The following is a 13,517-nucleotide window of genomic DNA, read 5'->3' as shown; positions in this document are numbered from 1 at the left end:
ATCCTTTGTAGAGTAGGTGGTTACAGTATAACCTCACTTTCATGAGGGTACCCATAGCTGTCAATATGGTATAGAGCTTAAGATCTTCATCTGAGTTCAGAACATCTAGCTGAGCAAACTCAATACCATTACATACTGAAGAGTTCCAATAATGCAAACTGTATCTTTCTGATTAATGATATACAATAATAGAATAACAAACATTATTTGAAAAAGCTGTCTGTTAAATTGCATAATCTTGTTTTGACATAACTGCAAATTTACAAATACATGTCCAATCATCTTTTGAAAGTTCAAAAGAATTTGCTTTCTCCAGCCTTCAGAGATAGTGTTCCTGATCATGAGAAATACTTGAATAATTTATTTTTTCCCAATTATTTAAAATATATAATTTTTGGCTACTGACCTCCCTTGCACTAACAACTTCTCTCAAATTCTGAATAGCTCTCCCATCTCTCTTCTCATAGTCATAGTCATAGTCATACTTTATTAATCCCGGGGGAAATTGGTTTTTGTTAATATGCTCTAGCATATTGGGAAAATCTAAACCTCTCCAATCTTTGCAACTTGCATTGCCATCAAGAAATCCTAAATATACAGCCCCAGGTCTCTATAAATATATTGCCTTTTCATCGTGTTTCTCCCAAAGGAGATCATTTCACAAACCATATTAAATTCTATCTACCATTTCAAAATCTGCCTTTATCCACATGAATTCTAAAGCTACCTTCCTACTGTTTCATATGGTGGAAAGTTCCATCAGCAGCAACCTTGAAAACTGTACCCCCTAACTCCAGGTCATATCAAAGTCACTTCAATTTTAAGGGCTTGAACAGTTTGGCCTTTTGCAAAAAAAAAACATTCCATACTTGCTTGGATTTCCTTATTCCAGCAATAAAACTCTTTGCCGGCCATAATTTTTTTATCATTTACATTTCATTTTCAAAATTGTAGCCCAATTACATCAAAACACATCTGTATATAGCCACATGTGAAGCATTGTAAAGTGACCCAAAGACAGTGAAAGGTACAGATAAGTTGGACAACAAAGTGAAACAAGGCCCAAAATGAGTATAAATGAAGAAAATGATGTTTTTCCCTGAGAAATTAGTAAAGGAAAACCTGAAATAGTTGCAAATACCTAGAGTGCCAAAATCACCAATCTACTGTGAATTGTACCACATGGAATTTTTTTTAAGCAATGTTTATACTTATACATTGTTTTGGTTGTCAGTTCTCAATTTGGAATAAAACAAATACTCAGATAAACTATTTGTAATTTCTCAATAAAACATAAGGAAATGGAAATCATTTTTGAAATTCTGAAGGAAGATTTTATTCCATTATAATTGTGAAAGAATTCACATTCCCATGAATGAAATAAGTAATGGATGTAAATTCTATATTACTTTCAAGGTAAATATTCTACAATTTAATATGAAACCTGCTTACCCATTCAGTGTACAGTTTTGTCTCAACTCTTGGCACTAAATTCACTGTTTTGAGCATGACATCATAAACGCTCAAGAACAGTAGTTCAAAATCCTTGAACTCTGGTTCAAATTGGATAGCATTATTTTTTAGGATTAGACGCATAATAAAGCCTGGATGTTCATAAACACGAATAGAATCCTAAGTAGAAAATATAAATACAATTTACAAAAATAAATCCATATCCATTATTTCAATTCTATGTAGATATATCATTATGGCAAATCAAAACTGATTGAATAATAAACATAAATACAAAGATTTATAGATGAGGAATGTACTAAGAAATTTTACAGAAAACAATATGTGACATTGTTCTTATAAATTATTAAGGATTATGTTATGTAACATTAAAGTTCCTTTCTCGTTCTACAAACATTTTTATATTTGTGAGTACATAGTAGTAATATAGGGATGCATCTACTTTTCAATAACTCATGCAGGCATGCATCACTACTCCATTGCATTTCAGAATTCTGTCTAATTACTTATAATATCACATTATACAAGATGGCCATCTTACAATTTTCTGAATGCAACAAGATTCAAAGTTCAAAGTAAATTTATTATCTAAGTACATGTATGTCACCCTATACTGTACAACACCAAGATTCATTTTCTTGTGGGCAGACACTGTAAATTAAAGAAACAACAGAATCAATGAAAAGATCATACCCAACAAGATGGACAAATAACCAATATACAAAGGACAACAAACTATGCAAATATGAAAGGAAATATAATAATAATAATAATAAAATAATCAATAAATATTGAGAACATGAGATGAAGAATTCTTGAAAGTGAGTCCATACATTGTGGAAACTGTTCAGTGATGGGGCAAGTGAAGTTGAACGAAGTTATCCCCTCCAGTTCAATGCCTGATGGTTGAAGGGGAATAACTTCCTGAAGTCATTCCTGCCTGTGGTCATCAAACTTTACAACTCCTCCCTTGGAGGGTCAGACACCCTGAGCCGATAGGCTGGTCCTGGACTTATTTCATAATTTACTGGCATAATTTATATGTTACTATTTAACTATTTATGGTTCTATTACTATTTATTATTTGTTGCAACTGTGACGAAAACCAATTTCCCCCAGGATCAATAAAGTATGACTATGACTATGACTATGAACCTGGTGATGTGGGTCCTGAGCCTCCTATACCTTCTTCCTTATGGCAGCAGTTAGAAGAGAGCATGGATAGGTGGTGGAAGTCTATGATGATGGATGCTACTTTCTTGCGAGAGCATGCCATGTGGATGTGCTCAATGGTGGGGAGGGCTTCACCCATGATGGACTGGACCATATCCACTACTTTTTTGTAGGATTTTCCATTCAAGTGCATTGGTGTTTCTATGCCAGGCCGTGATGCAACCAGTCAATAAACTCTCCACCATACATCTATAGATGTTTGTCAAAGTTTTAGATGTCATGCCAATCTTTGCAAAATTCTGAGGAAGTAGACATTCTGTTGTGCTTTCATCGTAATTGTACTTATGTACCAGTTCCAGAACAGGTCTTCTGAAATGATAACATCAATTTAAAGTTGCTGACCCTCTCCACCTCTGATTCCCCTATTGAGGACTGGCTCATGGACCTTTGACTTCCTCCTGAAGTTCCTTGGTATTGCTAACATTGAGTGAGAGGTTGCTGTTGTGGCACCAATGAGCCAGATTTTCAATCTCCCTCCTATATGCTGATTCACCACCACCTTTGATTCAGCCAGTAACCGTGGTGTCATCAGCAAACTTAAATATGGCATTGAAAATGTTTTCAGCCTCACATTCATACTAGAATTATTAAAGTGACTAGAGCAGGGGTCTCAGTAGATTGTGGAGATTGCGGAGGAGGTGTTGTTGCCAGTCTGAATTGACTGTGGTCTGCAAGTGAGGGGATCGAGAATCCAATTGCACAAACAAGTATTTAGGCCAAGGTCTTGAAGCTTATTAATTAGTCTTAAGGGGATGATAGTGGTCAATGCCAAGCTGTACTCAATAAAGAGCATCCTCTTGTATGCATATTTGATGTCCAGGTGCTCCAGGGTTAAGAGAAGAGCCAATGAAATGGTATCTGCTGTGCACCTGTTGTGCTGGCAGGCAAATTGGAGTGGATCCAAGTTGCTTCTTAGGCAGGAAGTTGATATGTTTCTTCACCAACCTCTCAAAACACTTCATCACAATGAATGTAAGTACTACTGGATGATAGTCAATGAGGTAAGTTACCATGTTCTTCTTTGGCAACAGTATAATTGAAGCCTGCTTGAAACAGTTAGGTATCTCAGACTGCCAAAGCGAGAGGTTAAGGATCTCAGTGAGCACTCCAGCCAGTTGATCAACACAGGTCCTTAGTATTTAGCTAGATAACCTATCTGTACCAGATGCTTTCCATGGGTTCACACTCCTGAAAGATGCTGTCACATCAACCTCAGATACTGAAATCATAAGGTTATTGGGGGCTGTGGGAATTTGTGAAGCTTCCCCCATATTTTGAAAGTCAAAGTCAGTATAGAAGTCATTGAGCTCAAATGAGCAAAGCCATATTGTTACCTTTACATCTGGTTTCACTTTGTAAGCGGTAATAGTATTCAAGCCCTGTCACAGCTGTCAAGCATCATTCATTGCTTTAAGTTTGGTCTGGAATTGCCACTTCACACATGATGGCCTTCCAGAGATCATACCTGGACTCTTGTATCTTATTTGGTCATCAGACCCGAATGCCACTGATCTGGCCTTCAACAGATTGCAGATCTCATGGTTCATCCAGGGCCTCTGGTTGGAGAAGACCCTGAATGATTTTGTGGGGACACACTCATCCACCCATTTTAAAGTTTATGACGAGCATGGTGTGTGTATTAACTCAGATCCTCCAACGAGTCATTGAACAAGGTCCTGGCCATTGACTTGAGGTGATCCTGTTGCTGCACCTCTGCCTCCTTTGTTGTCATCATCTCTGGAGCCTTATTCTTTAGCCTCTACCTGTATGCAGGTAGGAGGAGGACAGCCAGGGCATGCAGTCTAGGCATGGAAAAATAGGCATTACTAATTGTAAGCAGTAGTCAAGTGCATTGGGACCCCTGGTGCTGTAGATTATATGCTGATGATAATTTGGCAGAGATTTCTTCAAGCAAGCCTGATTGAAATCCCAGACTATGATTTGAAATGCATCAGGGTGGACTGTTTCTTGTTTGGTGACGGCAGCATTAAATATTTTGAATACCTGATTACAATCGGCTTTTGGCAGTATGCAAACGGAGGTCAGGAACCCAGAAGAGAATTCTCTTGGCAAGTAGTACTGTCAGCACTTAATCATTAGATGGGTAAAGTCTGGGTAACAGGAGTTCAACAAGACCAAGCCCACTACATCCAAACACCACAGAGACTTCACCATGAAAAACAGACCCCCATCTTTTGCCTTCTCTGAATCAGCAGTTCAGTCCAACCTGTGTATCGAGAAGCCCTAAAGTCTGATCACTGAATCCAGCATGTTTGAAGTGAGCCATAACTCTATGAAACAGAACACAGCAATTCCTCATTTTCAGGCTGCAGATTACAGTGCGTGTAATTCAGAAGTATATTAAAAAATTTTGTAAGCTGCTAGCAACAAGTCAACACATCACTGTGGTTCTCTGGTGCTATCTTGGTCCCTCTGTAAAAGTCCATCTGTATTCTGTTTATTTAACAGGAACAAATTAGTTGAAACCCAAAAAATGTGTAGTACAGCTGCCTCTTGTTGAATTTTGTAATCACCTTATAAATGTATTTCTCACTGAAACTTTCTGTTTTGTGCACCATTGAAGTTTACTCGGGTACAGAATTGGAGTCTGATTCAAGCCCAACTTGGTGCTTGTTTATATTTTCCCATGCTAGGCCTAATATGTCAATACACCATTTTCTAGCATAAGATTCCAATCCAAACTAAGATATAATGGCTTGGTCACAGTACACACTTGATTGGACACAGGCCCAACACACAGCATTGGGTAACCAGGTTCTAAGAGAGTGGAAGGGAACTTTACATCGCCAAACTCATTGGAACTATTCCCCTTGCTGTGGGGAAAACAAAACACATAATTTTTGAAAAATGTCTTACTAGGAAAAAATGAATTTATTTTAAAATTATAAAATATGACCTGCAATATCTTTCTTATGTTTAAATTTTAACAGCTCCATTGGGCTGGCTGATGGTGCAATGACATCAACGCCAGACTCTGGAACGGAGGTTCCTGGGTTCGAATCCAGTCAGGGCCACTCCCAAGTACGCTTTCCATCCGTGCTGGGTTGAGTGTCACGATCACAACTGACCTCGTAAAATAAAGGGAAAAAATACTGCAAAATGGCTGTGTGAGGAGTGGCCCGCCACACAGTCTCTCTCTCTCGCTCTGCACCTTGTAAAGGTATGAAAAAGACATCGTCCCACCAACATCGCGCGCACACACGCACATGCCAAAAAAATTTAACAGCTCCAAAATATGTACAAAAATTAGCTAAGTATACATAATATATGGTAGATTATCCTGATAAAAGTCTTATACATCTAAATTCTATTTTTCAACCAAAATCATCAATAAATCTACCACTCATACATATAGCTACTGTATGTACTGTGGAGAGCATTCTAATGGGTTTCATCACCATCTGATATGAAGGGGTCACTGCACAGGATTGGGAAAAGCTGCAGAAAGTTGTGAACTCAGCCAGCTCTATCATGGGCACTAGCCTCTCCAGCGTCGAGGACATCTTCAAAAAGACGGCATCCATCATTACCGACCTCCATCACCCAGGACATGCCCCCTTCTCATTGCTACCTTCAAGGAGGTGGTCCTGGAGCCTGAAGAAACACACTCAACATTTCAGGAACAGCTTCTTTTCCTTCTGCCATCAGATTTTTGAGTGGACAATGAACCCATGTACACTACCTCACTATTTTTTGCTCTCTTTTTGAACTACTTATTAATTTTTTATTTATATTTCTTATTGCAATTTGTAGCTTTTTTCCATTAGGTATTGCAATGTACTGCTGCCACAAAGTACGAAATTTCACGACATATGCCAATGATAACTGAGTCTGATTTGGAACTATCAGTCATTAACATTAATCGTAATCAGGCTTGTTTCAATTTTTCAGATTGTAATTACAAAGCATCCATTAAGGTCTATATAAACTGCACCATATAAAGCATGTTAGGGTTCTGAAGTGTAATTAGCAGCACACTGTATGTAGCAGATACACATACCGGCCGTTGCACAATTAAATCAGTATAGTCCTGAATGGAATTTAATGTTAAACTTTGCAGTTGTGATGTCATCAGAGTCGCAGCACAATTGAAAAAAGACTGTAGCTTGGCACTGTCAGTACCACTGGGAACCTGTCTCCGCTTATTTCCCAGGTAATAAATATTTTGAACTTCAGGAAACCATCTAAAAGACATTACAAGAAAAAGGTTTAAAAATTGACTAAGAAAACCTCTAAAATTTACCACAAGTTTTTCCATTTGTAGCTCAATTTGTTGGAATGTTTTCTAGTACTCATTGATGACACATCCTTAAAATATTGTAATTATGTAATATTTTATCAGATAAATAAAACAATAATATTTCAAAAATAAAACAATGTAGATACTAGAGGTTTAAAGTTAATAGAAAATGCAGGAAATAATCAGAAGATCAAGCAGCAAGTAGAGAGGGAGAAACAGAATTATTGTTTCAGATCAATGATTTGCAGCAAAATAGAAAATAAATGTATTTCTAAGGCAAATATTAGGTATAAACATCTCCAGTACTACTTGACATAAGTATTCTTTTGTTTTTAATTTTAAGTACTTTACACCTAAGCATTGGTATTATTTTAAGTTGGTCATACTTTTTAAGGAGTTGCTCCTTTGCTGATTCAATGTGTCTCATAAATAAGACCTGGAATGTAGTTAGCTCCATTGATTCCTTACGATTACGAAATTCTTTGGCATCAATGAACCTTAAATCTCTGCAAAAAAGGAAGAGTTGTTTTCTATTAAAATGCACTATTTCACTACATTTCAAAAGCAAAGTAAATACCCTAAAGTTTCAAGCTGAATGCTAAATTTCTTATCGCTAAGCTACAGAGCATTTTGCTATAGATCCAAATTGTAACACTAGAGAACATGTAATTATAATCCATAATACAAACATAAAATGCTGGAAACATTTTTCAGGTCAGTAGGCATCTGTGGTAAGAGAAACAGTTGATATTTCATGTCATGGGCCCTTCAGTAGAGGTACAGTTTCATAAAGGCATTATTTTTGTTAACCTCTGAAATGACTTGTCATAATTTTGAAAGTGTAGGAGACAAAGAAGTATAATAATAAAATTGATCAATTCACAGACTGATAAGTAACAGGTATGTACACATAAGTGAGGAGAAATCTGCATAGTGACAGGGGATTGCAATTTTAAAAAATCTCTTTTTTATTTGGCAATGTATGCTACATTTGTTCACAAAAATAGTATGGCTGTCCCACTCTTCTGGTTAAAAGATAAAAAATGAACCCAACTCTCCCAAAAACATACTGTATATTCTTGGGTAATATACTCCACACATAGTTCCAAAATCAGTCTCTCTGTGAAACAACATATAATTAGATATTCTGAACAAAGTTGCTCATGCGGACAAGCCTTCCAAGTATTATCCAGTAGCTACCTAGAATTAAAATAATTGATTTATTTACTTCTTGACTGGAATATACAAACATATATTGTTTAAAATATCTATTACTTATCTATACTTATCATAAACCTCATCATCCAGCTTACTGCGTACAGAATGTGAAATAAACCTTTGAAAATCAGGAAAACAATCAGAACTTAAAAATGCTAGCTTATAACAAGCTCATGATCAAATTTTAATTGCCAGGCCTTAACAGATTAATACTGTGCTGTATCCACTTAATATATGATTCTGCCATGATAAAACACCAGTTCTCTGCAGAACCACTAAAATTCAATTGTGACATTATTCCATGGATTACGCATTTTTCTGTTAAATCTTGATTTCATCAACCTCATTATTCATCATTGTTCCATCACAAATATCTCACTCTTCCATTCTACATCAAATGACTATGTCAAATTTGTTTTTTAACATATTGAATGGATGTTTATATCTCTCATGCATTACTTTGATTACTGTGACAAATGAAATCAAACTGAACCTTTCTCAAATCAAAAGTGAATTATGTTTGATTATTCAATTACCAACCGTATGATGAAAAATTATAACTATATTGTATTGATGGTGTTTATCATTTCAATGAGTTAGCACCTTTCTTAAAACTATATTAAACATAAATATAAAAGAAATAAAATGGATGAGTGCTGACATCTTCCCTCCAGCACTTGGATTTGCAAGTAGGAATATAGAAGTCTAAGCAAACATAGGAATGGATTTTGCATACTGCATACCCAGCATTTAGTGGTGAGATTACCCACTTTCTTTTTTCATTTTTAAAGAACAAGCAATCTAAAACAGGGTTAAAAAAATAACAATAACCAAGAAACAATGCTGACTTTAGCTAGAGTATAATTAGAGCGATTGTAGATGGCTAAACACAAGAACTCACTTAAAAGAACATTGCCAGAGATCCAAAACAGCCAACATGGTGGGATTTATTGAATTTAGGTTTGCCTTGATGAATTTTTGTGCCAACAAAAATGACTTGTTCCATGGTTTTGGTACTATTTCCAACCTTAAATGCAAGAGACATAGATTATGACATATTTTGTTCAGAATTAGATTGCAAATTTTCATAGATACTAATCATAAAATCATTAAATCATGCAAGGACTCATTGAATATCACAGGTTAAAACTTGCAGGCATCAAAGCATTACTTTTTGGACAAGGGACTGAGATTTTCAGGATGGCCCATCATAAAATAAAATATTTCAAATAGTCAATGAATTATAAATTCATCAGAAAGCTGTTTAATTAACTTCTATTATCAAATCTTACATTTGTAAGGTGCATGAATGAGATAATATTTCTAGAAATTGAAATTCACAGCTAAGTATAAAGCAACATTGCCCAGTGCTTTAAACAAGACTCAAAGAATTTTGGTGTAAAAAAGACTGGCTGAACAGACTTTTGAGAATGATTTTAAGAAAGTAAGTCCAAAACTAATGCTACATCAGATTAGAAACTGCTTATAAAGGAGAATTTAAAAAAGTTATATTAATGTGTCAGTTAGATTTTCAACAATGTGTTGTAAGAATAAATGTTTTCCTAATTGCTTTTGTGAAAATTATTGGGTAGATTTGATAGATTAATGGTCCTAACAGTTAAAATATTACTTGATGTTATTCAAGCATGTGAAAACATGTCTCAGCAACAGAGAATCACAGATTCATAGAAAAGTGCAGTGCAGAAAAAGGCCATTCAGCCCATCTAGTCCTTGCTGAACTATTTAAAACTGCCTACTCCAGTTGACCTGCACAGGGACCATAGCCCCCCATACCCCTACCATCCATGTACCTATCCAAACTTCTCTTAGACGTTGAAATCTAGTTCGCATGCACCACTTGTGCTGGCAGCTTGCTCCGCACTCTCACAACCCTCTGAGTGAAGACGTTTCCCATCATAGTCCCCTTAAACTTTTCACATTTCACCCACATCTTCTACGTTCCAAGGAATAAAGTCCTAACCTATTCAATCTTTCCACATAACCAAGGTTCTTCAGACTCGGCAACATCCTTGTAAATTTTCTCTGCACTCTTTCAACCTTATTTAAATCTTTCCTGTAGGTAGGTGATGAAAACTGTGTGCAATACTCCAAATTGTAGGCCTCACTAACATCCATCTCTTGTACACAAGTGCAGCATATAAAAAGGCCATTCAGCCCATCTAGTCCTTGCTGAACCACTTAAAACTGCCTACTCCTGTCAACCCGCACAGGGACCATAGCCCTCCATACCTCTACCATCCATGTACCAATCCAAACTGCATACAATACTCCAAATTGTAGGCCTCACCAATATTTTATACAACTTCAACATAACATCCATCTCTTGTACTCAATACTTAGATTTATGAAGGCAAATGCGCCAAAAGCTTTCTTTATGACCCTATCTACCTGTGACGCCACTTTCAGTAAAATATTGACCTGTATTCCCAGATCCCTTTGTTCTACTGCCCTACCATTCACTGTGTAAGACCAACCCTGCTTAGTCCTACCAAAGTGTAACAACTTGCAGTTGTCTACATTAAATTCCATCTGCCATTTTTCAGCCCATTTTTCCAGCTGGTCCAGATCCCGCTGCAAATTGTGATAGCCTTCCTCGGTGTCCACTACATGCCCAAATTTGTGTCATCTGCAAATTTGCTGATCCAGTTAACCACATTATCATCCAGGTCATTGATACAGATGACAAACGCCAAAGGAACCAGCACCAATGCCTGCAGCACTCCACTAGTCACAGGCCTCCACTCAGAAAGGCAACCACTCTCTGGCTTCTCCCACAGAGCCAATGTCTAATCAATTTACTACATCTTAAAGTGAGAGCGACTGAACATTCTTGACCAGAATGCTTTGCAAAAGTCCATGTAGACAACATCCACTGCCTTACCTTCAGCAACATTCCTGGTAACTTCCTTGAAAAACTCTAAGATTGGTTGGGCATGACCTACCACATACAAAGCCATGCTGACTATCCTTAATCAGTCCACGTCTATCTAAATACTTATATATCCAGACCCTTAATATTCTGGAAACCAAAAGTATTGAGCTGCCAGTACTGCCACTCCGACAACCAAGTCTTACTAATGGCAAAAATATAATAATTCCATCTGCCTATCCTAAGATACTTCTTGCATTGAAATACATGCATCTCACAACGCTAGTCGCATCATGTTCAACCTTTTACATATTTCTTTAGCAGCAGAGCAACATTGGTTATCCTCCAATCCTCTGGTACCCTCACCTGACACCAAGGATGATTTCAATATCTCTACTAGGGCCCAGCAATTTCTGCACTTGCCTTCCGCAGGGTCCAAGGGAATACTTTGTCAGGCCGTGAGGATTTACCCACCCTAATTTGCCTCAGGACAGCAAACACCTCCTCTGTGATCTGGATAGGGTCCGTGAAGTTGATGCCACTATGCCTCACTTTTACAGACTCTGCATCTGTTTCCTTAGTAAATACAGATGCAAAAACTTCATTTATGATCTCCTCCAGCCAGATGACCATTCTGATCTTCCAGGGAACCAATGTTGTCCCTTGCAATCCTTTTTCTCTTAACATTCTGTAAAATCCCTTAGGATTCTCCTTCACAATGTCTGCTAAGGCAACCTCATACCTTCTTTTAGCATTCCTGATTTCTTTCTTAAGTGTTCTTTTGCATTTCTTATACTCCATAAGCACCTCATTTGTTCCTACCTGTCTATACCTGCTTTGCACCATTTTTTTTAAGCAGGGCCTGAATATCTCTTGAAACCAAGGTTCGCCTATATATCTTTTATTCTGACAGTCACATACAAGCTTTGTATTCTCAAAATATCACTTTTGAAGACCTTCCACTTTCCAAGTACACTTTTGCCAGAAAACAGCCTGTCCAACTCCTCACTTGACAGATCCTTTCTGATACCATCAAAATTGGCCCTTCTCCAATTTAGAATCTCATCCCATGGACCAGACCAATCTTTTTGCACATTTACTTTGAAACTAATGGCATTATGTTCATTAGATACAAAGAGTTCCCCTACACAAACTTCTGTCACGTGCAACCAAGTCTTACTAATGGCTACAACATCATAATTACATGTTGATCCATGCCCTGAGCTCATCCGCCTTTCCTATGATAGTTCTTGCATTGAAATATATACAGCTCACAACAGTCGCACCACATTCAACCTTTTGATTCCTGACTTTGAAGTCTTAACATCTGCTTCCACAACCTCTGCACTAACTGTTCTGGCATTTTGATTCCCATTCCCTGCAACTCCAGTTTAAACCCCATTGTGCAACACTGGCAAATCTTTAACTAGCACTTATTTCCCTGAACTTCCTTTGCAGAACCTCATCACTCTTCCTACCTATGTCATTGGTACTGACATAGACCACGACTTCTGGCCACTCAGCCTCCTACTTAAGAACACTGAGGACTCAATCCAAGATGTCCTGGACCCTGGCACCTGGAGGGCAACATACCATCCGGGAATCTCATTCTCACCCACTAACAAATCCCCTAACACCACAGTTGACCTATTCTCCCCCCTTCCATTCTGAGCTGAATAGATTAGAATATTATAGAACATAGAATAACAATTTCCCCAAGTAATCTTCAATCCAGCAAGCTATAAAGTCTTAAGATCTGTATCAACTTATTTTGATCATAAGTTAAGGTAGAATTAATGAACCTTTGCACACTTAAGTAAGATCACAGTTCACAGAGTTGGATGGTAGAATTATGGTACACAAAGAATATGTTTTGCACGAAGGAGTCATACAAGAGATCTAACCTCTCCCTCATTTTCATTCAGCACAACTTACACGGCAGAAAACATGAAGGAAGAGAATTATAGTTTTTTTGTGGTTAAACATAGACTTGATACTATTATTCTAGCATGCACCATTCACAAACACCATTCACAGGTGCAAGAGACCAAATATCTCTGATACAATATTATTTGATAAACCACACATTTCCTATGATCACAAGATATATAGTGAGCATAAGGAGTACTTAACATGCAAAAAGCACCACTGTTGTGCGACAAAAATTCTTTCTTTGTTCTCCCATATTTCATATTTTCAATAACATCACTTCATAGCATCCTTCTTACTCTGCACGATGACTAGGGAGTTCTTTCTTTTCTTCCTCTTTCTCTCTGGAGTCTCTTAAAACAAAGTCCACTGAAAGTATGAAGAAATATACATTCATAAATGCAAATATTCCAAGTCCTATTCAAATATTGGCACAATCACATGGTCAGCCTCTATACATTGTATGGTTACATATTCTTGCAGTGTTTCTAACCACTTCCAGAAGTCAGAAAA

General features: G+C 37.2%; 1 protein-coding gene across 1 annotated transcript in view; it reads right to left on the bottom strand.

Annotated features, from left to right (window-relative positions):
- dnah7 (dynein, axonemal, heavy chain 7) overlaps positions 1–13,517 on the bottom strand; it is a 288,894-nt gene that overhangs the window by 257,267 nt on the left and 18,110 nt on the right. Inside the window, exons 7-11 of the mRNA XM_063051959.1 lie at positions 13,304–13,373; positions 9,087–9,212; positions 7,354–7,473; positions 6,728–6,911; positions 1,453–1,632 (exon numbers count right to left, since the gene is read on the bottom strand). Of these exons, the coding sequence (XP_062908029.1) occupies positions 1,453–1,632; positions 6,728–6,911; positions 7,354–7,473; positions 9,087–9,212; positions 13,304–13,373 (680 nt within the window). The remainder of the gene's footprint in view (positions 1–1,452; positions 1,633–6,727; positions 6,912–7,353; positions 7,474–9,086; positions 9,213–13,303; positions 13,374–13,517) is intronic.

Source organism: Mobula hypostoma, chromosome 6, assembly GCF_963921235.1.
Source record: "Mobula hypostoma chromosome 6, sMobHyp1.1, whole genome shotgun sequence".
Taxonomy (NCBI): Eukaryota; Metazoa; Chordata; class Chondrichthyes; order Myliobatiformes; family Myliobatidae; genus Mobula; species Mobula hypostoma.
The sequence above is the reverse complement of the archived record's forward strand: the minus strand, read 5'-3'. Positions and strand labels throughout refer to the sequence as shown.